This window comes from Microcaecilia unicolor, chromosome 2 (genome assembly GCF_901765095.1).
Source record: "Microcaecilia unicolor chromosome 2, aMicUni1.1, whole genome shotgun sequence".
Taxonomy (NCBI): Eukaryota; Metazoa; Chordata; class Amphibia; order Gymnophiona; family Siphonopidae; genus Microcaecilia; species Microcaecilia unicolor.
Genome location: NC_044032.1, coordinates 104,620,236 through 104,645,025, shown reverse-complemented (window position 1 = coordinate 104,645,025; position 24,790 = coordinate 104,620,236). Strand labels below are relative to the sequence as shown.

General features: G+C 41.7%; 1 protein-coding gene across 1 annotated transcript in view; it reads left to right on the top strand.

The window, feature by feature from the left end:
- Positions 1-22,225, top strand: part of DIMT1 (DIMT1 rRNA methyltransferase and ribosome maturation factor) — a 47,519-nt gene extending 25,294 nt beyond the window's left edge. The window contains exons 4-12 of the mRNA XM_030193170.1: positions 3,190-3,251; positions 3,774-3,867; positions 3,954-4,003; positions 5,045-5,168; positions 5,291-5,383; positions 11,433-11,497; positions 11,780-11,843; positions 14,055-14,161; positions 20,214-22,225. Coding sequence (XP_030049030.1) covers positions 3,190-3,251; positions 3,774-3,867; positions 3,954-4,003; positions 5,045-5,168; positions 5,291-5,383; positions 11,433-11,497; positions 11,780-11,843; positions 14,055-14,161; positions 20,214-20,256 — 702 coding nt within the window. The 3' untranslated portion in view covers positions 20,257-22,225. The remainder of the gene's footprint in view (positions 1-3,189; positions 3,252-3,773; positions 3,868-3,953; positions 4,004-5,044; positions 5,169-5,290; positions 5,384-11,432; positions 11,498-11,779; positions 11,844-14,054; positions 14,162-20,213) is intronic.
- Positions 22,226-24,790: the final 2,565 nt, after the last annotated feature.

Sequence of the window (24,790 nt, the reverse complement as noted above, 5' to 3'; positions counted from 1 at the left end):
GTTTGGGGGGGGGGGGGGTGCAGGACCTTTGTGCTTAGGGGGGGTCATCAGAAGGAGAGGAGAGAAATGGGTATCTGTGTGTCAGGGGTAACAGGTTTACCAGCAGCATGAGAGCAGCTTTGATTTATACCCACGGCTTATACAGTCTCTTAATGATCGAAGGCTAGTTTTACCTGATCCTTAAAAGACATTCCGGAAATCTAAGCAACACAGTGCATTTTTATTTTTTGGCACCCAGTTTATGGACTAGTTTGCCCTCTAAAATTAGATTGGGCATTATTTTACACACAATTTAAGATCAAATTGAAGACCCATCTTTTCCAGGAAGCTTTTGGAGTACCAGAGGTGCTGAATGCCAGGAGATGAGTGGCATTAACATTTAACGTGTTAATACTTGATGTAACTTCCTGTTTCTGGGTCCAGCAGGCCTGCCTTTTGCGTGCTGCCACAGCTACAGTGAAGATGAGCAGCGGACCAGTACAGGAACTTCAGACTACCTAAAATGAATGAGCCACCAGGAGGTAGAGAGGACAGAGAGTCAAGAAAGGGCAATGTAGAGTATGGGGGAGGCGGGAAGAGATAGGACAAAACTGGATATGGGGGAGTGGGGAGAGACAGTGCAGGCTATGGGGAGAGGGAAAGATGGGGCAGTTCAGGATATGGAGGGTGCGGAGAGATGTAGCAGTGTAGACCATGGGGTGGGGGAAGAGATGGGGCAATGTAGGATATGGGGTGAGGAAAGAGTAATGCATAATATGATGGAGAAGAGATGTGGCAAAGCAGATTATGGGGGGGGGGGGGGTGAGGACAGACAGTGCAATGCAGAATATGGGGAGGGAAGGGGCAATGTAGGATATAGGGGGAGAGAAGGCAATACATGCAGGAATGATGGTTTGTTTTTGTGGTAGTGGGGAGAAGAGGAGAGACAGAGTGATACTAGATGGTCTGGGGGGGGCGGAACTGGATGGTGATGGTGTGTAAGGGAGATGGGGCAATACTGGATAGTGATGGTGTGTAAGGGAAGAGATGGGTGATGCTGGATGGTGAGGGGGAAGAGAGAGAAAGGGGTGATGCTGGATGGCAGGGAAAGAGAGGGACAGATGTTGGAAATGGGAGGATGCACGAAAGAAGGGAGATGGAAGTCATGAACAAGAGGGTAGGAGAAGTGAGGGGAATGCACATAGATGGTTGAGAACAGAAGAGGAGATGCTGCCCATGGATGGAGGGAAAGGGAAGAGCTGGAAACTAGATAGATTTGAGAAGGAGGCAGAAAAATGGAAGAAAGTTAGATATCAAAGATGGACATACGGAAAGGAGTGAAGAAGAAAGGAGAAGAGAAAAGAAATAGTGAATGGACAGGGGGCCCTGGAAACAGAGTTCAGAGAGAGGAAACAGAACATGAGAAAGGGAACAAGATGATTAGAAAAATAAAAATCATAAGACAACAAATGTAAGAAACATTATTTTTTCAGTTTAGTCATTGAAATATGTTAGTTCTGAAAATTTACTTCTGTTTATATTCTGCACTGTAAAGAAGGAAATGTGAAGGGGGGACGCTTTATACGATTAACTGTTCAATTAAACTTTTTAATCAATATGCAGCCCTAGTTTTTCTTTACTATATTGAGTGATTGATCTTGAAATGTTTGTTCTATTCTATATTTTATTGGCGTTCTTTTCCCATTTTATTTGTGATAGTATTGTAAATCGCCTAAATTTGGCTATGCCCTAGTTTGGTGATCCATCACATTTTAAGTAAACCTTATTGATATAGTTTAATTTTGACATTTATAATCTGTTTAACCAAAATCTGTCCAGTTATTCAAAGCAATTTAAGTGGGCAGAAGCCTCAATGCTCACTTAAATCACATATTATTATTATTATTATTACATTTGTATCCCACATTATCCCACCTTTTTGCAGGCTCAATGTGGCTTACAATTCATCGTGGATATTGGAAGTAGAAAAGAATGTACATTTGGATTTACAGCAAGTTTTGGGTACATGATGGTGAAATACATAATATTGGGAATAGAAAAGCTAGTATACATTTGTTTTAGCAGAAGTTTTGGTTACATGATGGTGAAATACATAATAGTGTTAGAGTCAAAGGCATTAGGTACAAGAAGGTATGGGAGCAAAAGACATAAAGAACATTCCTGGATATCTAGAAGAAGGTGGAGTTACGCATGTTGTTCTTTATGATATATTTTGTCGATATATATATCATTGCCTAAGTGGGGATAATCAATGATACTTAACCAGACAGTGCAGTTGAATATCCCTACAGACTGCCCCCCAAAAAAGTGGGTCGATCAGGGGCAGCAGGAGGAGCCGGGGGTTACGTGGGTGCCAGCAATGAATATCGTCTGGGACCCACATAACTATATTTTTGTCCTTAAAAGCCCTCCCAGCCTCCGAAATTGCCTACTCCCTCCCCCCAGCCCGCAAGCATCAGAGCACCTCCCCCCCCCCCCCGGTCTAGGTAGGTCACTCTGGCCCGGGCCTACCTGTCTCCCTGGTGTCCTAGTGAGGTTGTTGGGGGCAGGAGCAAAGCCCGAAAAGCCCCACTAGGAACATCAAGAAGAGAAGTAGGCTCATGGGGGTGGGGCTCTTTCAGGGTGGAGGGGAGGTGCTCTGATGTTTGCAGGCTGGAGGGGCACAATTTGTGAGGCCGGGAGGGGGTTCAGGAGGGCTTTTAAGGACAAAAATTAGTTATGCGGGTCCTAGCTAATATTCAGCCATGGCCCACATAACTTTCTTGGGCAAGCCCCAGCTGAATATCAGCTGGGACCTACATAGGCTCTGGCGGCCATCCTCATCTAGTTTAGCCCCCAGTATTCAGTGCTGTGGCCCGTACATAACCCGGCACTGAATATTGGGGACTAACCCAGCCAGCGACCAGTTATTCAAAAAAGAAAAACAAAACAGTTGTTCCAATCAATCTGCAGACCTTTGTATTTTAATTTTAACAGATAAGTTTCTTTTTGTTGAAGTTTGTCAGTGAAGTCTCCAGCATACAAAAAAAGTAATAAGGAATAGAGTTATAAAAGTGATGTACAGGATTACTAAAGTTATTGATAGACTATTCAAAAAGTCTTCTATAGAGATAAGAGGGAGTGGGGGAAGTCTTATTGTCATTGCATCTAATTTTAAAGGTTAAGGACTAAATTGTGCATCTTACATAGGTGATTGCATGTGAAGTTGATACGCGGCTGGTGGCTGAACTTCAGAAGAGAGTCCAGGGCACGTAAGTCACTGGAAGTTACTTTAGTATACATCAGCATACATGCTATGTAGCAACTGAGATTCTCTTCCCTCCTGTCTCTTGTCATTCAGCCGGCCCCTAGCAGCGGGCCTGGACTCTTCTGTACTTGAAATAGCAGCTCTTGGCCTGTGTCAGTCTCCTCTAACCAGCCTTTGCCACTCTGGCAGACCTTTGCTTTCCTTTTAATCTCCTTCCTCTTGAGAGGTGAGGCCTCTCTCTCCCTCTCTCATTAATCGTTCATTTATCTCAACCTGGATTCCTCCATCTATGTAATGTTCCTCTGCTATCAGTTTCTTCCTGCTGACTAGCTGTATATCATGTATCTCCTGGCCCAGTAGTTCCTATTCTCTGCCACTCTCTTTTTTTAAAGTGGTAATGTTCTCACTTTTCCTTTCTCCTTTGCCAAAGGATACTTATAGAAAAAGGTCCAACATCTGGTGCTAAGAGGATACCAAGGACAAACAACTGTAAAGGTCAGCATTTAAATTTTTTTTTTTTTTGCAGAGCCATGGCAAACAAGCTTCAAGTGATGATTGGTGATGTGTTGAAAACAGACTTGCCCTTCTTTGATTTGTGTGTGGCTAACTTGCCTTATCAGGTATGGTAAAAACAATGACAGTGGGAGCATAGCTGAAGGTTAATTTTCTAAAATATAAAGTTAATACAATATCCTATTTTTCTTAGATTTCCTCCCCTTTTGTGTTCAAGCTCTTGCTACATAGACCCTTTTTCAGGTATGTATATGTACATTGTGAAGGAAAACAAATACTATATTGTATAGCTAATCATAAAATGAAACATTTTTTTTCCATTTCTTACAGTATGGGAATTGAACGTGGCATGGTAAAAAGGTTTCTAGATATGTAAAGCATTTGTATCATGGTTTAGTTGGTAGGAAATATCTCTGTATTTTTTAAAAATATGAAACTCATTTGGCCACTTCAGATTTGTGAGCTCCCCTGTACTCTAGCTATGAAACTGAGGAGCGATGCAAGGATTTCTAATGCAGATGAGGAACTGGGCAGATCAAGATCATGATGAGAGCACACACCTGCTAAACTCTGTGTAAAATTTATTCAGGCTTTATTTTAAATTACTTTCTTTCCATCAAGGTCCTCATTCAAACCATATGGTACAACTGTCTTCAAGTCAAATATCCAGAGTTGTTCATTGTAATTTAAAAGTCTCTCAGAATCTCCTCTCTCCCACCCACCTTGCACAGTATCCAGCACCCACCATTTAATGTCCATCAAAGAATGTTGCATTTTTGAAGCCAATGGGATACAATTGGTGCTGATAGTTGTTTGTATTGATGTGGGATTTATGTTCAGTAAGTCTTGGTAGATCAAGTGGTTCTACCTATATATATATATATATATCTTCTGACAAGGACATAAAATAGTATAAACATATGCCTAGCAGAAATTTATTGAGAAGTTCCCAGAGAATTCCAATTCAGATTTTCTATAGTTTTAACACACAGCTGACAACTGTGACATTTAGAATGTGTAAAATTATATTGATCTAAATTTGTTAAGGATTTTCATTTAAGATATTTACTAGTCAATTTTCCTCACCATAGCGCGAGGAAAACCGATTGGTGAATATCTTAAACGAAAATCCTTAGCAAATTAAACATTACCTGTTTTGGCTTTTTACTCCTAAAGTGAAGATATGTGCTCTCTTTTTATTTCAAGTTACCTTTGCTAGTTGGTGTGGTAGTAGTAATTATTCATTTGGAGGGTTTTGTTTTGTTTTTAATTATTTATCCATAGGTGTGCAGTGTTGATGTTTCAGAGAGAATTTGCGCTTCGTCTAGTTGCTAAACCTGGGGATAAATTATATTGCCGGCTCTCTATCAACACTCAGCTTTTAGCCCGTGTGGACCATCTTATGAAGGTGAGTGAAACTTCTGCTGCTGTTTGTGTTTTTGAATGCAGTTGCATTGTGAGTCCTTACTACTAAAATTTGCTTGTGACAAATGCAGCAGTATTTGAAAAATGAACTTTATTCTTTAATAGGTGGGAAAAAACAATTTCAGGCCTCCTCCCAAAGTGGAGTCCAGCGTTGTCAGAATAGAGCCAAAGAACCCACCGCCACCCATCAACTTTCAGGTGAGCTTCAGAAAAGCAGCATGGCAGGAAGTTAAACAGAACAATTCTGAAGGAAAACAAAACTAGCACTTTGGTACTTTTATTTATGGTGCAGTAGGTATGTTACAGTTTAAAATAATAATAATACTATTAATTTTTTTTGACATTTTGGAAGCCCAGACCATATGTATTCCACATATTAACAAAGATGGAAAGGAGAGCAAACAACAGCCAGCATGGTTAAAAAAATAAAGTGAAAGTGGCTATTAGAGCCAAAAGAACATCCTTCACAGAATGGAAAAAGGATCCAAATGAAGAAAATAAGAAGCAACATAAACACTGGCAAGTCAGATGTAAAACATTGATAAAGAAGGCTAAAAGAGAATATGAAGAGAAACTTGCCACAGAGGCAAAAATTCATAGTAACAACTTTTTCAGATACATCAGAAACAGCCTGTGAGGGAATCTGTGGGACCTTTAGATCATTACGGAGCAAAAGAGGCACTCAGGGAGGACAAGGCTATAGCAGAGAGACTGAATGAATTCTTTGTTTTGGTCTTTATAGAAGAAGATGTAAGAGATCTACCTGTACCAGAAATGGTTTTCAAGGGTGACGATGTGGACCTGGAAGAGTTACTGAACCAAATTGATAAATTAAAGAGTAGTAAATCACCTAGATGGGATGGTATGCGTAAATGCCAGTGTTCTAGTCCTTTACATATGTATGTGAACAGTTTCCGGTTGTATTCTGTTATTACATGCCTAGATATGATGGCACATACTTTGTGGATGGGTGTTCATATGGGCAGAGCACATAACTACGCATGTAGGCTATAAGATCTGGGCAAGAGCATAGAGCTGGTGTAAATGTTTGCGCCTTAAATATAGGTGCGTTTTCGACCATTTACACTAGCATTCTACTTTTCTGTATGGAAGTCTTCAAATGGCGCTTTCCTGACACTTAAATCTAGGCTTCCCTTGTAGAAATGCCCTCTCAGATAGTAATTCTATAAATGGCACCAAGAAAGTGCCTATTCTAGTATCTTACCATGTTAAATTTAAAATTCTGATACTGGCCCATAGGGCATTATACAGAGTACGCCCTGTCCAGTCACGCAGTCCTGCATGTTCCAACCAGCGCATTGCGTTCACAACTCAGAATCGCTTGGTGATTTTAATTCCAGCCCTTTGGCATGCCTTTCCATGCTATCTTACAGTGGAAACTAACTTTGAAATTGGTTTAAAAATGTATTTCTTTGTGGCCTTCAGTAATGGTTGGTTGGTTTATGGATCTTGGAGAATTTCGCTGCAATTTGGAAGAGCAGGGTTCTTCTTCTCTTCTTTCTTCTTTTATCATACTGTATAATCGCTTGCCTCAATTTTGGCTTGTGATGCTGTAAACCACTTTGATTTTGTCTAGAACAGCGGTATTAAAAATAAGGGCAGTAGGTGCCTACTTTCCTTTATAAATACTAGCATAGCCGGGCAAATACACATTTACATTTTAGGTGCAACCACTTAGACCATCCATACAGCTGGTGTAAGTTTTCACACCCAGATTGCTTTGAAAAAATGTGAATTATAGTATTCTGTAATTTCCATGCGTAACTATGTGCCCCACCTATGCTCATATGTACACCCAAGTGCAGACAGTGCACCATTTTGGTGCCATTTTTATAGAATAGTACGTGGCTGGAATTTTAGCATTTACACACGAGCAATGGGGGCAACATTCGCCCCAGCAGTTGCAAATCTCTTTATGGCAGCGTTTGAAGAGAAATGGTTTATACATCAAGTCACTTCCAGCATGTTCAATGCTGGAAGAGTTTTATTGATGATGTCTTCTGCATTTGGTCGGGGACCCCAGAGGCGTTGAATCAGTTCGTGATTTATCTTAATCAATGTCATTCACGATTTAAGTTTGAAGCAGAAAGTAATAGGGATGGCATATCCTTTCTTGACGTATGGCTACAAAAAGAAGGTGAATCTTTGAGAACTACAGTGTTCTCTAAACCAACAGATCGAAATTCTTTGTTAAATTTTTCAAGTATGCATCCACTGCATATGAAAAAGAATATCCCATGTGCTCGATTCCTATGCCATAGAAGGATTTGTTCCCTAGAACAAGATTTCAAACAAAGTGTAGATCAATTAAGTGTTAAATTTACCCAGCGGGGATACCCTAGACATTTAATTAAAAAAGCAGCAAAACAAGCTAAATATAACCCGAGAGAAGCTTTGCTGGAGTATAAGCTTACTCGCCAGGAAGAAGATATATTACCATTTGTTTTAAAATTCAATACTCACACTGCCCTATTGAGCCAAAAAATAAGGAAACATTTTGAGCTACTTAAAACACACCCTACGTTTGCCAAGTCTAATATCTTATTTTCATATCAGAGAAGATGCAATTTGGGCGACCTGCTTAATTATAATGATGTTTGGACACCTGTCAAGTTGCCTACAGATAGAGGTAGTCACAGAAAATGTAGCCATTGTTCTGTTTGCCACATAATGATAGAAGGAAAATAATTTATTCAGCCAAGAACACGGCGCAAATGAGTTTTGAAATCAAACACCACTTGTGAATCCACAGGAGTTATCTATGTGATCCAATGCCCCTGTGGACTAATATATATCGGACAAACAACACAGAGTCTGAAGATCAGGCTGATGGAACATAAGTCATGTTTGAAATTGATGAAACAGGAAGCGCCGTTGGTAGCACACAGTGAACTACATCATCATGGTTTTGCTGAGATGTCCTGTATGGTTCTTGAACAGGTTAATCCATCGCAAAGAAGAGGTGATTTAAGTAGAATATTACGTCAAAAAGAGCAAAAATGGATCTTCTTTTTCAATTCAGTTGAGCCTGAAGGATTGAATGTACGTGTTGAATGGTCAGCGTTCTTCTAATTGCATTTAAGTTCCGGATGGATGCATATCATAATCTGATTGTGTTAATGGATTGGAAAAATATATAATATAACAAAATACAAAATACCAAAAAAAGAGAGTGAGTGGTTCCAGCTGAAGGAAGTGACGTAATTGATGACAGATGAAGGAAAGGGAGGAATTACTACTACTACTATTTAGCATTTCTATAGCGCTACAAGGCGTACGCAGCGCTGCACAAGCATAGAAGAAAGACAGTCCCTGCTCAAAGAGCTTACAATCTAATAGACAAAAAAATAAATAAAGTAATCAAATCAATTAATGTGAACGGGAAGGAAGAGAGGAGGGTAGGTGGAGGCGAGTGGTTACAAGTGGTTACGAGTCAAAAGCAATGTTAAAGAGGTGGGCTTTCAGTCTAGATTTAAAGGTGGCCAAGGATGGGGCAAGACGTAGGGGCTCAGGAAGTTTATTCCAGGCGTAGGGTGCAGCAAGACAGAAGGCGCGAAGTCTGGAGTTGGCAGTAGTGGAGAAGGGAACAGATAAGAAGGATTTATCCATGGAGCGGAGTGCACGGGAAGGGGTGTAGGGAAGGACGAGTGTGGAGAGATACTGGGGAGCAGCAGAGTGAGTACATTTATAGGTTAGAAGAAGTTTGAACAGGATGCGAAAACGGAAGGAACGGAGAGGTTAAGTATAGTTACATGTCTATGCTTCAAGTACTTCAGTAAGTTCTGTTTGCCAAAGAGAAATTTTCAGCAAAAATACCAGAGAGATGGATCTCGCCTGCTAATAAAGCTGGGCTCCATCATTAACCCACGTTTTGCTTCCTATCGGAAAGCAGTTTCAGTGCGGCCACAGGACTGTGACTCCTTTGAGTATTATCACTGGAGAATGAAACATAAAGTTGTTTCTCTTCCTCCACTACTCAATTCCTAGTTTGTTTCTAGTATGAGTTCTAAAAAAATATTTGGTTATACAAGCAGTGGAACAACCATGGAGTCTACCAATCCACATCAAACCGGGGGCATGGGGGGGCAGGCAGAGATACAATGTATCTTGCCCATAAGAAGAAGATGGGAAGCCCCCTTTAATGTATCAGGTCCCACTGTGCAATCCTCTGACCACTAGATCACAACGCAGAAGAAAATGTTTGCTTGTTTTTTTAATTACATGAACACTGCAGCCCCTAGGTGTTGGTTATCCGCCAGCAGCGATTCCTGGCTACAGCAGATTAGATGAGAACTGTTGATATATCATTGGAGTAGAATTGTTGATACAATAAGAGATACAATTTAAACCCCTGACGCAGCAATCGCGAAACCGGGGGCTTCCTGTCTGGTTGAGGAGTGGAGAACACCAGAATGAGTAGAACACTACAGCGTTTGGACGAGCTAAGTGCATTCTAAATGGTGTCCCTTGTTTGATCTCATTGAACAGAACTGAATTTTATATCAAGATTGTTTGAATAATTTAGAAATAGTGGACACACAAAGATTGGACAACTGATAAGTACAGTGAAAGTAGACCCCTGTATGGGGATTAGTTTAAAACATAAGACTATGAATGGAGTTTTACGCCTTATAGCCGACTACGTTGGGCTGGCTGGGTGGCGACACTGAAGCTTTTTTCTCCATTTAATTAGATTAATTTGACTACATAAGAGTGGGAGTGTCCTACACTAGAATTACACAGCTGGTGTGAAGTTGTGTTGTGATTTTCAAATACGATCTTAAGCTTGAGTGGATTATTAGTCATTTACACACGAGTGCCAGTATTCTGGTCATTTACTGGTGTTCTTGGTGTGTTAAGTTTGTGCCCTCCTTATAAAATTACCTTCTTATTGTCTGTTTTAAATGTGATTTAGAAAATACTTTAAAATAGCAAATATTTCATTATTTTTGTGTCAACTTTAATTTTATGTATACTGGTGTACTGTAATAACCTTTATCTGGGCCTGCCCAAATATTTGCTTCACGCCCTTTAGATGATCCAGAATGCCACTGCTAAATTGGGTCGAAGGAAAACAGGAAGGTAACCTCTACGAGAGTCCAGATTAGCCAGAGAAGTAGATGTTTACATGATGACTTTCAAAAGAATAGTTTTTTAAGGCACCAGAAGAGACCCGAAACGGGACAGTGTTCCGGCAGGACCATCCACCTGTCTCGGGTCAAATATAACAGTACTTGAAGCTGAATGGTGTGACAAACAGTGCCTGGATAAAACTGCTCTAAATGTGATCAGAGTTAAAGTAAAAGCAAAGCTGCAGCTTTGTTCAAACAGACGCTATGGTGCCCAGATCATCACTGCAACAGTTTCCAAGAGTCTTTTGAGGATACTCCCTGTTGGAAGTCATTGTGTTATCCTCTACTTGACTATTAAATTGGTGCCATGGTGTCATTTGAGGAACACTTCACACCTTATTTGGAGCAATTGCATAGGCTCCCAGTGGTTTTACTTATTTAGCCTTATAATCTCTGTTATTTAAAGGGGTCATGGATTTGATATACCACCTTTCTGTGGTACAACCAAGGTGGTTTACATATATGCAGGTATTTTCTCTGTCCATAGTGGACTCGCAATCGAAGGGGTCCTTTTACTAAGGTGCGATAATGGATTTAGCACACACTAGATGCTAAGAAGCCCATAGGTATAAAATGGGCTTAGCATTTAGCACACCTTAGTAAAAGGACCCCTAGGTTTTGTACGTGGAGCAATAGAGGGTAGATGATTTGCCCAGAGTCACAAGGAGCTGCAGTGGGACTCGAACCCAGTCCCCCAGGTTCTCAGCCCACTGCACTAACCATTTGCCTACTCCTTCGCTTTTACTTTGCTTTATTGTAACCTGTCTAGAACACTGAATGTATGGGATATAAATGTGTTTTTTTGTTTGTTTGTTTTTTTCATTAATCATCCTTACTGCATGAATTGAAAACCAGTGCTTGTTTTCATTATTTTTCTGGTGAGATTGATGGCATAGATGTTTCTTCAAAAGGTTTCAAATGTCTAGGGAAAGGTTCCATACAGCACAAAAAAGGAGTTAAGACTCGTTTTTTCAAATTTTGTACCTTTGACCAAAATCATGAATATTTTTAATTATTTTGCACAATTTTGATTTAAAAAAAGGCTCATGCTTCTGATTTATAGTAATGTAAATAACTCTACACTGTGTTCACAGGAGTGGGATGGTCTTGTTAGAATCGCTTTTGTAAGGAAAAATAAGACACTCTCTGCAGCATTTAAGTAAGTATTCCTTTCTTATGACCAAACAACCAATTAGTGTGTTTATTTTAACCATCATTTGTTATTGCTTTAATGATTGGCACCACTGCTGACAAGTTTCACACCTATCCTAATTGTACCCTGGTTTTGTTTGTGCTATCATGAACTTCTCCATAATAGTAAAAGATAATTGAATCTTACAAATAGCATCACTATATGAGGGGTGGAAGATCTTATGTTTTTCTTTCCAATGACACATTGCAATTGAATGATCTATATCAGACTGTTTCTTCCTTTATTTAGATCAAGTGCTGTACAAGAGTTGCTGGAGAAAAATTACAGAATTCACTGTTCCCTACATAACATAGTGAGTGTCAAATGTTTTTGATAATGGTGCTTGTGTCGGAATCTCTCGAACTAGTGTTTATAACCTAATGATGGGCATTTTCAGTATGATATTCAAACATCCAGTGCCAAACGTGGCCATTTTGAACCAGACAAGGTCTTATCTTTTTGGTTTGAAAATCACCCTATTTTAAACGTTTTTGTGCTCAGTCGCCTTTCTTTAAGGGACATTTTCAAACAAAAAAAATATCCAAGAGAAAAACACACAAAAACAAGCCATTAGGATGTCTGGGAACCAGCAGTCTTACTAGACTAGCCATGCAGACATCCTAGCAGAGCAGTGGGGCAACCAGGTACACATCACCTCATAACCCCCTTTTATTGTATGATGAACCCTCCAGGAATAACAAAAAATATACTGTACCCAACTGTGCACTACTACAGGTGTCACCTATATATGAATTTAGTAAATATATTGTGTTTTTTGGGGAGCTCACAATTTCCACCACAAGTGTACCAGTTAGAGTAATATGGACCAGGGTTACCTTCTTTACAGTCCACTGAACCAACCACTAGGAACCTGCTTGCTGCTCTCCAGATATAATGGCCATATGTGCAGCTGTCATAGAGCCTGGTATGTACTGTCACTTTCGCCTCTTAGGGAGGTGGGAGGGGGTCAGTGGCCAGTGGGGGGGATTAATGAGGGGTCATTTATCCCTTCAGTGGTCATTTGAGCACCTCTTTGTCATTTAGTTGTTATTGACACAAGTCTAGCTAAAAGCATTCTATTTTTTGCCCTGGACGTTTTTACAATGTTCATCATTGCAAAAAAAAATGTCCAAATTGTAAACCTACACTAGTCCCACCTAAAACACACCTCTAACACACACTCCCTTGAGATTTAGACGAACTGCATAGAAAAATGTGTTTAAAAAATTAGTTTTGAAAATGGCAATTTGGATGTTTTTGCAAAAAAAAAAAAAAAAAAATCCATCTGCTGCTTTGTTTCTTTTTTTTTTTTTTTTTAGATGTTTTTCTTTTTTGAAAATGAGCCCAAATATGTTTCAGGGAGGGGTTAGAGACTCAGAACCTAAAATGCCAATCTGTCAAATTCTAGGTACTTACTTTGGGATACAAGAAGGTGTTCAGTCAGAAAGCAATAATCAGACATTTGGTTAAACTTATGTTTATCCATATAAAAATGTGATTTCATTAATTTCATCCTCTGTGTGAGTAAAAGTACACACACATTCACAGTGGTTCAGATTTTACATTTAGCACCAAAGCGGCAGAAGAGGAAGCTGTGACCCGACCCACTCTATCCTACACTTCCGATTGGGGGGGGGGGGGGGGGCTGTATGTGTGCATATCTGCATCAATGGTGCAGCTTGAGAGGAGAAGGTAAGAGAAACCAGAATGGGTTTTTTTTTCCTTCCTCCAGCTTCAGTGAAGTGCCCATATTATCAGGGCTACAGAACCAAGGCGCCAGGTCCCAATTTTTAGTCGCCATGGTGACTACGTGACCTGGCACCTGGGGTTTGTCGAGCCCTGTATTAGAACATATTTGTCTGACTAACTATGAGGCATATTTTCAAAGCACTTTGGGAGGCTAAGTTCCATATGTTTCTATGGAACTTTGGGAGGCTAAGTGCTTTGAAAATAAGCCTCTATGTAAGTTAATTGAACAGGCTTAGCTGTTGTTTAGCTAAATTTTATCCGGGCAAATCATAGTACGCACAAAATTAGCTGAAGAAAGAGTCAGCTTTGGGTGCATTCCTGTGGCATAGTTAAACTGTGGCCAGTCAACAGTGATAATCTGCACTGGCCAGCCAAGGTTAGCTGATTAATTCTGGCTGGCCAAATAGCAGAAGTGAATAGGCTAAGTTTATTCAGTTAACTTTAGACCAGATATTAAGCCCAAACTTTGTCAGCTGAATAACAACCCCAAAGCTGAGAAAAGATGAGAAGATGGTCTACAAGTGCAAAGAATGCAGTTGTGTTCTTATTCCTAACATCTGAGGGAAAAATTAATCATCATTTACTGCCTATCTAATTCCAGTTCTTTATAAAGTGCCACAATAATGTCTGCAGCTCTTAAAGTTTGTGTGACAATAAGCACCCTCTCTCCTTTCTGTTCATGTTTTGATGTCTTTCAGCAACAAGGCATTCAAAAGTGACTCTAACCAAAAACCCAATAAAAGGATTAACTATTTTTATCATTTTTTTCTGCTAGGTAATACCAGATAATTTCAGCATTGCAGAAAAAATAGAGAAAATTTTGGGAGATACTCACTTTAGTGAGAAAAGGGCTCGCACAATGTCTATAGATGATTTTATCAGGTAACTGTTTCATTCCCTTCATTTACTGCTTTCATCTCAGACTTCTGGCTACAGAGGGCCTGATGCACAAAGCTTACCGTGTTGGCAATGTTTGCTTTAGACGGGTTGTAGCCAGTCTAAAGCAAATGTTACTTAGCATCTAATGCACAAAGGGCTTTTGCGTAGCTTTAACAGTTTGCTGTAGTAGCTACCAAGAATCCTATGCAAATGTATTACAGCGAGCTCAGTAGTATTATAATGAGCATTCCGTGCAATGCACAGAAAGGAGCACCTACCTTTAAAGTGCTTAATTTAAAGGCCGGTCAGGAGCTGTCAGAGGAGCCTTGTTTAGTTCCCTTCTGCCTCTGCCTCCTGACCTCGGGGAATGATCCTTTCTCCCCCCCCCCCCCCCCCCCCCCCCCAATATGTCAGCAAACTCTCTCCTATTGCTCGCTGCTTCATGCCTCTCCTTCACCCTTTGCCTCAGTCTGTTGGGGCCATGGGTTAAACAATGTTGCTGGCAGGGCTGAAGAAGCAGTTCCAAAAGGCTAGCCAGGTAAGAGCCACCGACCCATGGGTGACTGTTTTTTAAGGCCGGATCAGCAGGCTAACTGAGCCCTGGCACGACACCTTTGATCCCTAAGAAACAGTCCTGTTCTGCTCATGTGCTAGGTGCCCGAGTCGCAAAGAGCAACCTATGCGCAAAGGAATTTCTATGTATCTCATTTGCATGCCATCCCCTTTGTGCATCGATTGCTGTTTTCAACTTGGTAAGTTCTCCCACGGCTGTCGTATTTAACGGCAGCCTTTGTGCATCGGCACCCAAGTTAGGGGAAAATTTTATAAATGTATGCACAAGTGAAAAGTACACTCATATTTTCCTTTAGGCAGAGTTTGCTAGAAAATTACCCCAGGGAAACTGTGTGCTTGAATTTACACCAACTGTTTGGTGTGCATACATTTTCAGGGTGGACACCCCGGAGGGTGTGGATAGCATGATGAAGGATCTGGCAAAGCTTGAAGAATGGTCCGATAATTGGCAACTACGATTTGATGCTAAGAAATGCAGAGTCATGCACTTGGGAAATAAGAGTCCAGGGGAATGGTACAATATAGGGGGTGAAGTGCTTCTTCGTACGAAAGACAAGCAGGACTTGGGGGTGATTGTGTCTGATTACTTTATGGTCTCCAAACAGGTAGGAAAAAGTGAAGGTCAAAGCCAGAAGGATGTTTGGCTGCATAAGGAGAGGGATGGCCAGCAGGAAAAAAAAAAAGAGGTGTTTGTGCCTTTATATAAATCTCTGGTGAGGCCCCACTTAGAGTACTGTATGCAATTCTGGAGACCTCACCTACAGAAGGATATAAATAGGATGGAGTCGGTCCAGAGGGCAGCTATAAAATTGGTAAGCGGTCTTGGTCATAAAACATATAAGGACAGGGTTAGTGACCTCAACATGTGTATGCTGGAAGAGAGACGGGGGAGAGGGGATATGATAGAAATGTTTAAATACCTCAGTGGCATTAATGTACAGGAGCTGAGCCTTTTTCAGGTTAAGAGGAAATAGGCTTAGGAAGAATCTAAGAAAATACTCTTTCACGGAAAGGGTAGTGGAGGTCATGAAGACGGGGACTGTGTCAGAGTTTAAGAAAGCGTGGGACAGGCATGTGGGATCCCTTAGGAAAGAAAGAGTTAGTGGTTACTGAGGATGGGGAGACTGGATGGGCCTTTTGGCCCTTATCTGCCATCATATTTCTATGTTTCTAATTTACATTTTACATGGTCAAGTTTTCACAAAATATGTCCATAAATGCAAACTTCTCCCCAGCCATGCCTTCAGGAAAACCTACACTCAGTTCAGGTAAAATTTATGGGCAAGTTTAACTGCATAGTGGGAGAGCAACTTTATAAAAGCCAGTTGATGCAGGTAAAGCACTATTTTACTTGTAGAAATGTTTTTGAAAATTACCCATCTTATTACAAGTAATTAACTTTTGAAGGGACATCAGAAATGATATGGTATATATTTAAATCTAACCACCAAAGGATCACGACCAACACAGAGAGAGGATGTGTTCAGGACTCTCTCCAGGGTACCTTAGCACCAGGCCCCTCAAAACTTTGGATGAACCCTTATTCAAAGCTGGGATAAACATGGACCGATACTTACTGCACTTGGAGCCCTCAATGTCATGCCAGAGAGGAAAAAAGGAGGCGGCGAAACCACGGCGAGGTGAAGACAAAATGGTGTCTAAGATTGTGGCACCATCGTTTTCTGAGCAACAATTGCAGCAACTAGCTGAAGCGGTGAGTCGGGCATTAGAGCCCCGTTTGGGACAGCTCTCTGATCAGCTAAAAAGCATGGAGAGCATATTAGCAGAAACAACAAAGCGGACCGGGGAGCTGTAAAACCATGTGTCTGCGATTGAAGATTCGGATATTGGTGTAAAGTCTCACCTGTCCTGTTAAGAAGTACAACTACAAGATCGGGCGGCCAAAATAGATGAGCTCCTGTACAGGAAATTTACACCTCGTGGGTCTTGCAGAGATTCTACCAGATTGCAGTTTTACCTCCTCCTTATTAGAAGCCTGGTTGTCAGAAGAGTTTGCACTCTAAGGTAGCGCAGGGCCATTTAATTTGGAAGGACCCACCAGATTGGGAGGCGCGTGGACAGCAATCAAGAGCCGTGGGTGGTCATTATCAAAATACACAGTGATTGCCATAAAAAGGAAATATTACGGGGTTATAGAATGAAGCGAGACACCTTGAATTATAATGGAACCCCGCTGAAAATTTTTCAGGACTATTCGATGGTGCTGCAAGAGCGCATGAGGAAGTTCTCCCCAATTTGCTGTCTTTTGCATGAAAAGCAGCACCGTTTCATGTTGTTATACCCAGTGATATTGAAAGCGTTCCTTAACGGCAAGTGGAGATCTTTTGATTCCCCACAAGCAGCACAGGACTTTGTTGACTCCCTACGAGCGGAAACTGCTGGAAATACTTGATACTGTAGCTCAGATTTCAGGGATAATGCTTTGTTCACATTGAATTTTTGTTTCTATGTTGTCATGCCATAAGGGTTTATCCATGCTGAGGACTTTAGATAGTTTAACACCATATAAGGGGATGGTGGGCTCGGGACCCCAGGCATCAAGTGATTCTTGCTTCCCATCTGTAATTGTGTGGGAGACTCCCAGTTGGTATTTCTGTAAGATGTTTGGGAGGGAGATGTTTTGGAGATTCTGTAAGATGTTTGGGAGATTTATGATGTAAAATGGTGTGCAGGTCTCTATGTTGGGGGGACTTTTTTTGATATGTTGGTGGGCATTGGTGCATCTGTTTGCTGTGTGTGTGAGGAGTGTGTGGGTTAGTGAGCTCAGTTTAGATTACAAGTTGAAAGTCAGTTTACCTGAGGTGGGGCTGGGCACCCTGGGGTTCATAGTCATAGATTTTCTTTTTACATCCCATCCTTATTTTGAGAATGGCTAAGTCTCTGGGACACTCCATTTGGGTAACCCCTTGGAATATAGAGAGGGAATCACGTCTCCAGTCAAACACACAAAAATACTTTCAGCCATAAAACAACACAAAACTGATATTGCATGTCTACAGGAAATATGGCTTTCTCCTGAAGAACACTTGAAATTACAGCATTCATGGGTGGGGGAGGTTTACTGCTCTCCTGCAGCTGGAAGGAAGGAGGGTGTGGTGGTGCTGCTCCGTAAATCATTGGCATGTCAGACCAAACTGCTATTTATGGATCAGGCGAGTCATTATGTAGGGCTTCAGCTGAACCTTCAGGGCCAGAACTTGCCAGAACTTAATGTTGATAGCACTTTATGCTCCAGTTACACTTAATCATTCTTTCTATTCCAAATTGCTCTCGATTTGTCAGCAATACTCACATAATGCCATTACTGGAGACGGGGGATATGAATCTTGTATACGATCCTGTATTGGATAGCTCAAATTCCTCACGGGGAAGAACAAAGGGTGGTTCCACCCTATTATAGTCCTTTTGTAGGTCACTGGATCTAGCAGATCCTTGGCAACTATTGGCACCCAGACGAATAAGATTTTAAACATAGTTCCTGTGCACATCAGACACTCTCAAGGCTTGACTATATTTTGTTGTCCCAATATTTCCCCCAAGTGGTTTCCGCCTCTATTGGGCCAGAAGAGATCTCTGATCAAACTCCAATCTGGAAAGACTTAGAGGCTGCTCCGCATTATTGCATGGCATCGAACTGGCGGTTTCCGTCTTATTTTCCTCACAAGAACTTGCAGATGACCCAATTCTTTTTTTGGTCCGCTGCAAAAGCTGTCATAGGCAGGGATATTATTGCATACACTAGTGCCCGAAACTGACATCTTGTGCAGGGAATAGTAGATCTGGAACATAAGTTGCGGGCCTTGAAGAGACACTATATATGCGCTCCGACCCAAACTTTGTTCGAGGCGCTCACTGCCACTTGAGTAGACCTTAAGTTTGAGCTATGAATGCACTACTCACTCTCTTTTATACCGCAGACATATTTTTTTCAGGTTTGGGGACAGACCTTGGCACAAATAACTAAACATGCTCGACAATCTCGCTTTATTTCATGTTTGCAGACTCAGGGAAGGCACGTATCAACCAACTTAGAGGACATAGCGGAGGCTTTCAGACAGCATTTTACCACTTTGTATACAGCGGACAGGGATAGCCCTGAGTGGGAGGCTAAAATACAAAATTAGTTGCAGTCATTGCAGCAGAGGTTATTGAAGCTCTCAATAAGCCACTGACCGGGAAAGACTGGCAGCGAACCATTCGTGCTCTGAAGCTTTTTTTTGGCACCAGGCCTGGACGGATACACTGGGAAATTCTACAAAATACTTCAGACTCGGCTTGTGGGCCCACTCTTGGACTACTACAACACAGTAGTGAAGGGCACTAGCTTTCCAATGTTTAGCCTACTACCCAAACCAGGAAGGAATGTTACACTACTGGGGTCCTATCGCCCCATCTCTCTTATAAATATGGAAGTGAAAATATTATCTAGAATTTTGGCAGACCAATTGGCCCTCCTCTTACCACAGTTGATAGAATAAGACCAGGTTGGGTTGTCAGAGGGCGTCAATTGGTGGTCAATGTTCACAAACCGATTTTGAAAATTCCCTATTATTAGCAAGTTTAGATGCGGAACGTGCATTTGATCAGGTCAACTGATCCTTTTTATTTGTTACTGATACGGTGGTTGTCATGTGCTGGTTCTTATAGGCTATTCTTACGCTCCCCCCCCCCCCCCCCCCAGGCCTCTCTGCTGGTCAATAGCATGCACACCCCTGTTTTTTCCATTCAGCATGGCACTAGGCAGAGCTGCCCACTCTTGCCATTACTATTCAGACCTGGAGGGAATCCCGCCATACCCGCTCCCATGCAGTTCTCCACTTTAAACATAAACATGCACTACCTTCTGGCCAAACTAGAGAAATACACTTCAAGAAATAATCAATACAGTTTACCAGTTTAAAATCCACTGTTTTGTCACAGGCTCATTATCTCTCCCACCCAGAGCCTTGAAGCTTTGGTACATCCCACCTGTTTGGACTGGTCTAGAAGGAAGACAAGGAAGGTGAGATTTGCTCTTACTTGCTAATTGCCTTTACTTGATTCCTACTAGACCAGTCCAGGACCTAGTCAGGGAGACTGCAGCTGGAGATATTTCCACTCATTTTCAGCTGTTGACTCGGGATCTTTCGGTCTTATCTTGTTGCTGGTTCTAGATTGAGTTTCCCAATCCTGAGGGAGCTAGGAGTTTGAAGGTTGATCTACAGTGTTGATCTATGACGTTTATTTGTAATGTTGTTCAAGTGTTTCAGTTCCTCTTTGTCAATAGTATACTAGCAAGTTCCAGGACTGCACCAATCTTTATATTGCTGCTGATGTCACCTGAAATGTCAGTGTTTTTTGCTTTCACATGCTGGTTGGGACGTGTAACTTTATCTGGACTGGTCTAGCAGGATTCAAAGAAAAGAAATTAGTAGGTAAGAATAAATTTCACCATATTAACTTCATGTTTTCAATTTTTCAGATTACTGCATGGCTTTAACTGTGAAGGTATCCACTTCTCATAGGTGGACCAGAAGAATACATGATTTTGTCACCAGAGATTTTGAAACTTTAATCCTCAACAAACTAATTTTGCATCTATAGGCTACATCATATATGCTGTTGTGTGCATCCCATTACTTCATTATTGAAATCATGGTTCAAAGCTCAGAAATGGTTTCAAGGGACTATTTTGTAAACTCTGGCCATCTGATAGCAGCTATAATGTATTAATGTAGCTGTCCATTTGAAAGAAGGAACTGTCTGGACCTTGGTGAGGAAGAACAGTGAAACACATTTTAATACACAAGAATGACCAATAAACCAGGAGTGTCTCTTTTAGAGCTAGTGGTCTAGCGATACTTTATTTTTTTAGCTGAAGGCGATCTCTTCATCGGAATAGGGAGAGCCAGGCACCACCAAAAATAGCACAGTGCAGCCATTACTCCTTTCCCTGCTTTAACAGCAGGCTGCAGAACTTACATGACCACCCGCTGATTGCTATGTGCACTCTGTTTTCTGGTCATGAATCAAAGCACTTTCACCAGCTCCCACCCTTTTTCAGGTTTAGCACTCACCTCTGCAGTCCGTTCCATTTCACTGCATCACTACTGTCCACTGCAATTTTTCACCGCCGGTACCCCTCACTTCTACTACAGTACACTGCTGGTATCGGCGCTGGACCACCATCGGGTCCCACACTTATGCTGCAGCAGCTGCCTGAGGATATAGTCTGTCAGCGAAGGGAAGGGCTGGAGAAGGATAGAACATTGAGGGGGAGGAGGGTTGGAGAAGGCAGGAGAGATGAGGGAGGTAAGGCCTGCAGGAGAAAACTTGGTTCTGGTGGGGAGAGGGGGAGGCCTGCAGCCTGGAGAAGGTGTATGATCATGATCAGTCATGAACTTGATGTATGATGTTATGGTAGTTTATTGTATTTAATAAAATTATATAGCATGTATGTGAATAATGAATGGAATATATTATGGTATTAAAATCAGTTGTACTATTCTTGGGGTGGTGTTGGGGGTGAATCTTGCTTTTCCCCTCCCCCCCCCCTACAAAAGGCAGCCACTGCCCCTGGAACCCTTCATGCCTTTTTAGCCCACCTCAAGTATTTTGTTAAGGTTTCTACTGTAATATTCATGTCATCTGATCTATATTCACTGTTATTAGGACTTTAATTTTCACTGCTTGGATTGTTTGTTTTTTTCTCAACATTTTTAACTTCATGAGAGACCTGATACCAGTATCGTCTGTAACATTGAGAGTAATTTACAAAAGGTAGGTTTGTGTTTGTAAAAAAATCAATTTAAAAATAGCCCTCCATGATTGAGAGGGAAATTACACAAAACTGAAATGGCGCCACATATGTTTTACTCTGTGGGTGTAGTTTCCTTTTAAAATTTGTTTGCGATCATCACAGCATCTAATGATATAATTTGAAAAAAGTGGAAATAAAAATGGAAGGTTTTTTATGGTGCCTTGTAATGGCTAAAGCTCTGGGCAAGCCAAGAAAAATTAAAACTAATTCAGCAATGAATTTATAATTGTCAACAGAAAACAAGAGTGGGCTACAGAACTTTATCCTTAAAGTGTTCTGTACATAAACTTATTTTTTTTAACAGGTCACCTTGCTGGGAGGGTAACTAGACACCTATTTTCTAAAGACCTGTAGGCACCTATATACAATTGCTTGAGAAAAACTGCTCAGGGACAAGTATAAATATGTGTATTTTATAAAATATACACATTACTCAACCCACGTTCTGCCCAAAACCCACCCTGATCATTTACAGCCAAGTCATATAAAAATCACTTTCCTGTCATGTACTTTTACAGGGGGAGGAGGTAATTTTATAAATGGCATTTTACGCATGTATATTGTCATAATTGCTTTTATAAATTATTCTCTGTATTCTCAACTTCTGTAAAGAGATGTGAATTAAATATTATGTTGAGATATAACACTGGTAGTTTTCAATAAAGATGAGTTAAATATAAGCATCCTTTTTTGTGTACATTGTGTTTGTATCAAGGTGTACAGATAAAGATAATCACGGAGACTGTGTGTCAAGAGAAAAAAAAGTAAAAGGGCAGATTCAGAACAAGACAGACTACTACCCCCCAAGCAAAGCAGCCCATCTGCATATCCTCACAGCCTTGTTCAGGGCAACTCCCAGGTCCACCCTGATCGGTCCAAGTGCCTTTTGGGGAACAGGTGACCCTCAGGGAGGAATGCTGGCTTCGGCCTAACGCCTTTTCTTGGCTGGGAGGTGCGTGGTGGAGGCACCCAGGGCTCGCACCAGCTGCCTTCCAGGTGCTGTGGAGGACTTATCCTTGCAGCCTTCTCCGGGGTGTAGGACCACTGGATTTGCTCAGGGCCTTCGCTCCACGTGCCCAGCGCTTCTATCAGGAGGACTTGCAGCCTATCTGCATATCTTCACAGCCTTTGGGTCCACCCCGATCCTCCCAGGACCTTTGCTCCAGGTGCCTAAGTCTTCCAGTTGCCTTTTGGCTAAGATCAGGTGACCCTCATGGGGAGGAATGCTAGCTTCGGCCTAACTCGTGGTAAGCCTTTTCTTGGCTGGGAGGTGTGTGGTGGAGGTGCCCAGCGCTCCCACCAGCTGCTTTCCAGGTGCTGTGGAGGACTTGCAGGCCATCTGCTTATCATAAGTAATGCCATACTGGGAAAAGACCAAGGGTCCATCGAGCCCAGCATCTTGTCCACGACAGCGGCCAATCCAGGCCAAGGGCACCTGGCAAGCTTCCCAAACGTACAAACATTCTATACATGTTATTCCTGGGATTTTGGATTTTTCCAAGTCCGTTTAGTAGCGGTTTATGGACTTGGCCTTTAGGAAACCGTCCAACCCCTTTTTAAACTCTGCTAAGCTAACCGCCTTCACCACATTTTCCGGCAATGAATTCCAGAGTTTAATTACATGTTGGGTGAAGAAATATTTTCTCCGATTTGTTTTAAATTTACTACACTGTAGTTTCATCGCATGCCCCCTAGTCCTAGTATTTTTGGAAAGCGTGAACAGACGCTTCACATCCACCTGTTCCACTCCACTCATTATTTTATATACCTCTATCATGTCTCCCCTCAGCTGTCTCTTCTCCAAACTGAATAGCCCTAGCCTCCTTAGTCTTTCTTCATAGGGAAGTCGTCCCATCCCCACTATCATTTTAGTCGACCTTCGCTGCACCTTTTCCAATTCTACTATATCTTTCTTGAGATGCGGAGACCAGAATTGAACACAATACTCAAGGTGCGGTCGCACCATGGAGCGATACAACGGCATTATAACATCCTCACACCTGTTTTCCATACCTTTCCTAATAATACCCAACATTCTATTCGCTTTCCTAGCCGCAGCAGCACACTGAGCAGAAGGTTTCAGCGTGTTATCGACGACGACACCCAGATCCCTTTCTTGGTCCGTAACTCCTAACGTGGAACCTTGCATGACGTAGCTATAATTTGGGTTATTTTTTCCCACATGCATCACCTTGCACTTGCTCACATTAAACGTCATCTGCCATTTAGCTGCCCAGTCTCGTAAGGTCCTCTTGTAATTTTTCACAATCCTGTCGCGAGTTAACGACTTTGAATAACTTTGTGTCATCAGCAAATTTAATTACCTCGCTAGTTACTCCCATCTCTAAATCATTTATAAATATATTAAAAAGCAGCGGTCCTAGCACAGACCCCTGAGGAACCCCACTAACTACCCTTCTCCATTGTGAATACTGCCCATTTAACCCCACTCTCTGTTTCCTATCCTTCAACCAGTTTTTAATCCACAATAGGACATTTCCTCCTATCCCATGACCCTCCAATTTCCTCTGTAGCCTTTCATGAGGTACCTTGTCAAACGCCTTTTGAAAATCCAGATACACAATATCAACCGACTCCTCACAGCCTTCTCCAGGGTGACTCCCAGGTCCACCCTGATCCTCCCAGGGCCTTTGCTCCAGGTGCCACACGTGAAGCATTTTCTCAATACACTTGTATTTTCTCTGTTACTTCTTATGGCTCCAGTACACTTTCTCTTCTTGGTACTGCCCCTTCCCAATCTCTTTCTCCATCTGAAACCACCGTATATTGCATGAACATATTGCCCACCTTCTGCTTTCATCATCTCACCATCTCTTTTGTCTTCTCCCATCTTCTCAGCTCGCAACCTTCAACATTTCCTTCCTTCCATTCTACCATCTCCATTCTGAGTACATCTTGCCTTGGTTGCTGTCATCACGCCTCTCCTACTCTTCTCTGTATTTTCTTGCTCTCCGCTAGGGATATCAATCCCAATCCTGGTCCTCCACATCAGCTCTCATCCTATTCATGCAGTTCTCACCATATTGTCTCCAGTCTAATTTCTGTTCCTGTCCTCCACCCCCCCCCCCCCCCACCCTTCTTCCCTGCCTTTCTCATGTACTCTGTGGAATGCCCACTCTGTCTACAAGAAGTTTTCCTACATCCATGACCTCTTTATCTCTCATACTCTCCATCTGCTTGCCCTGAGACTTGGCTTTACCCTTAAGACTCTGCTTGAG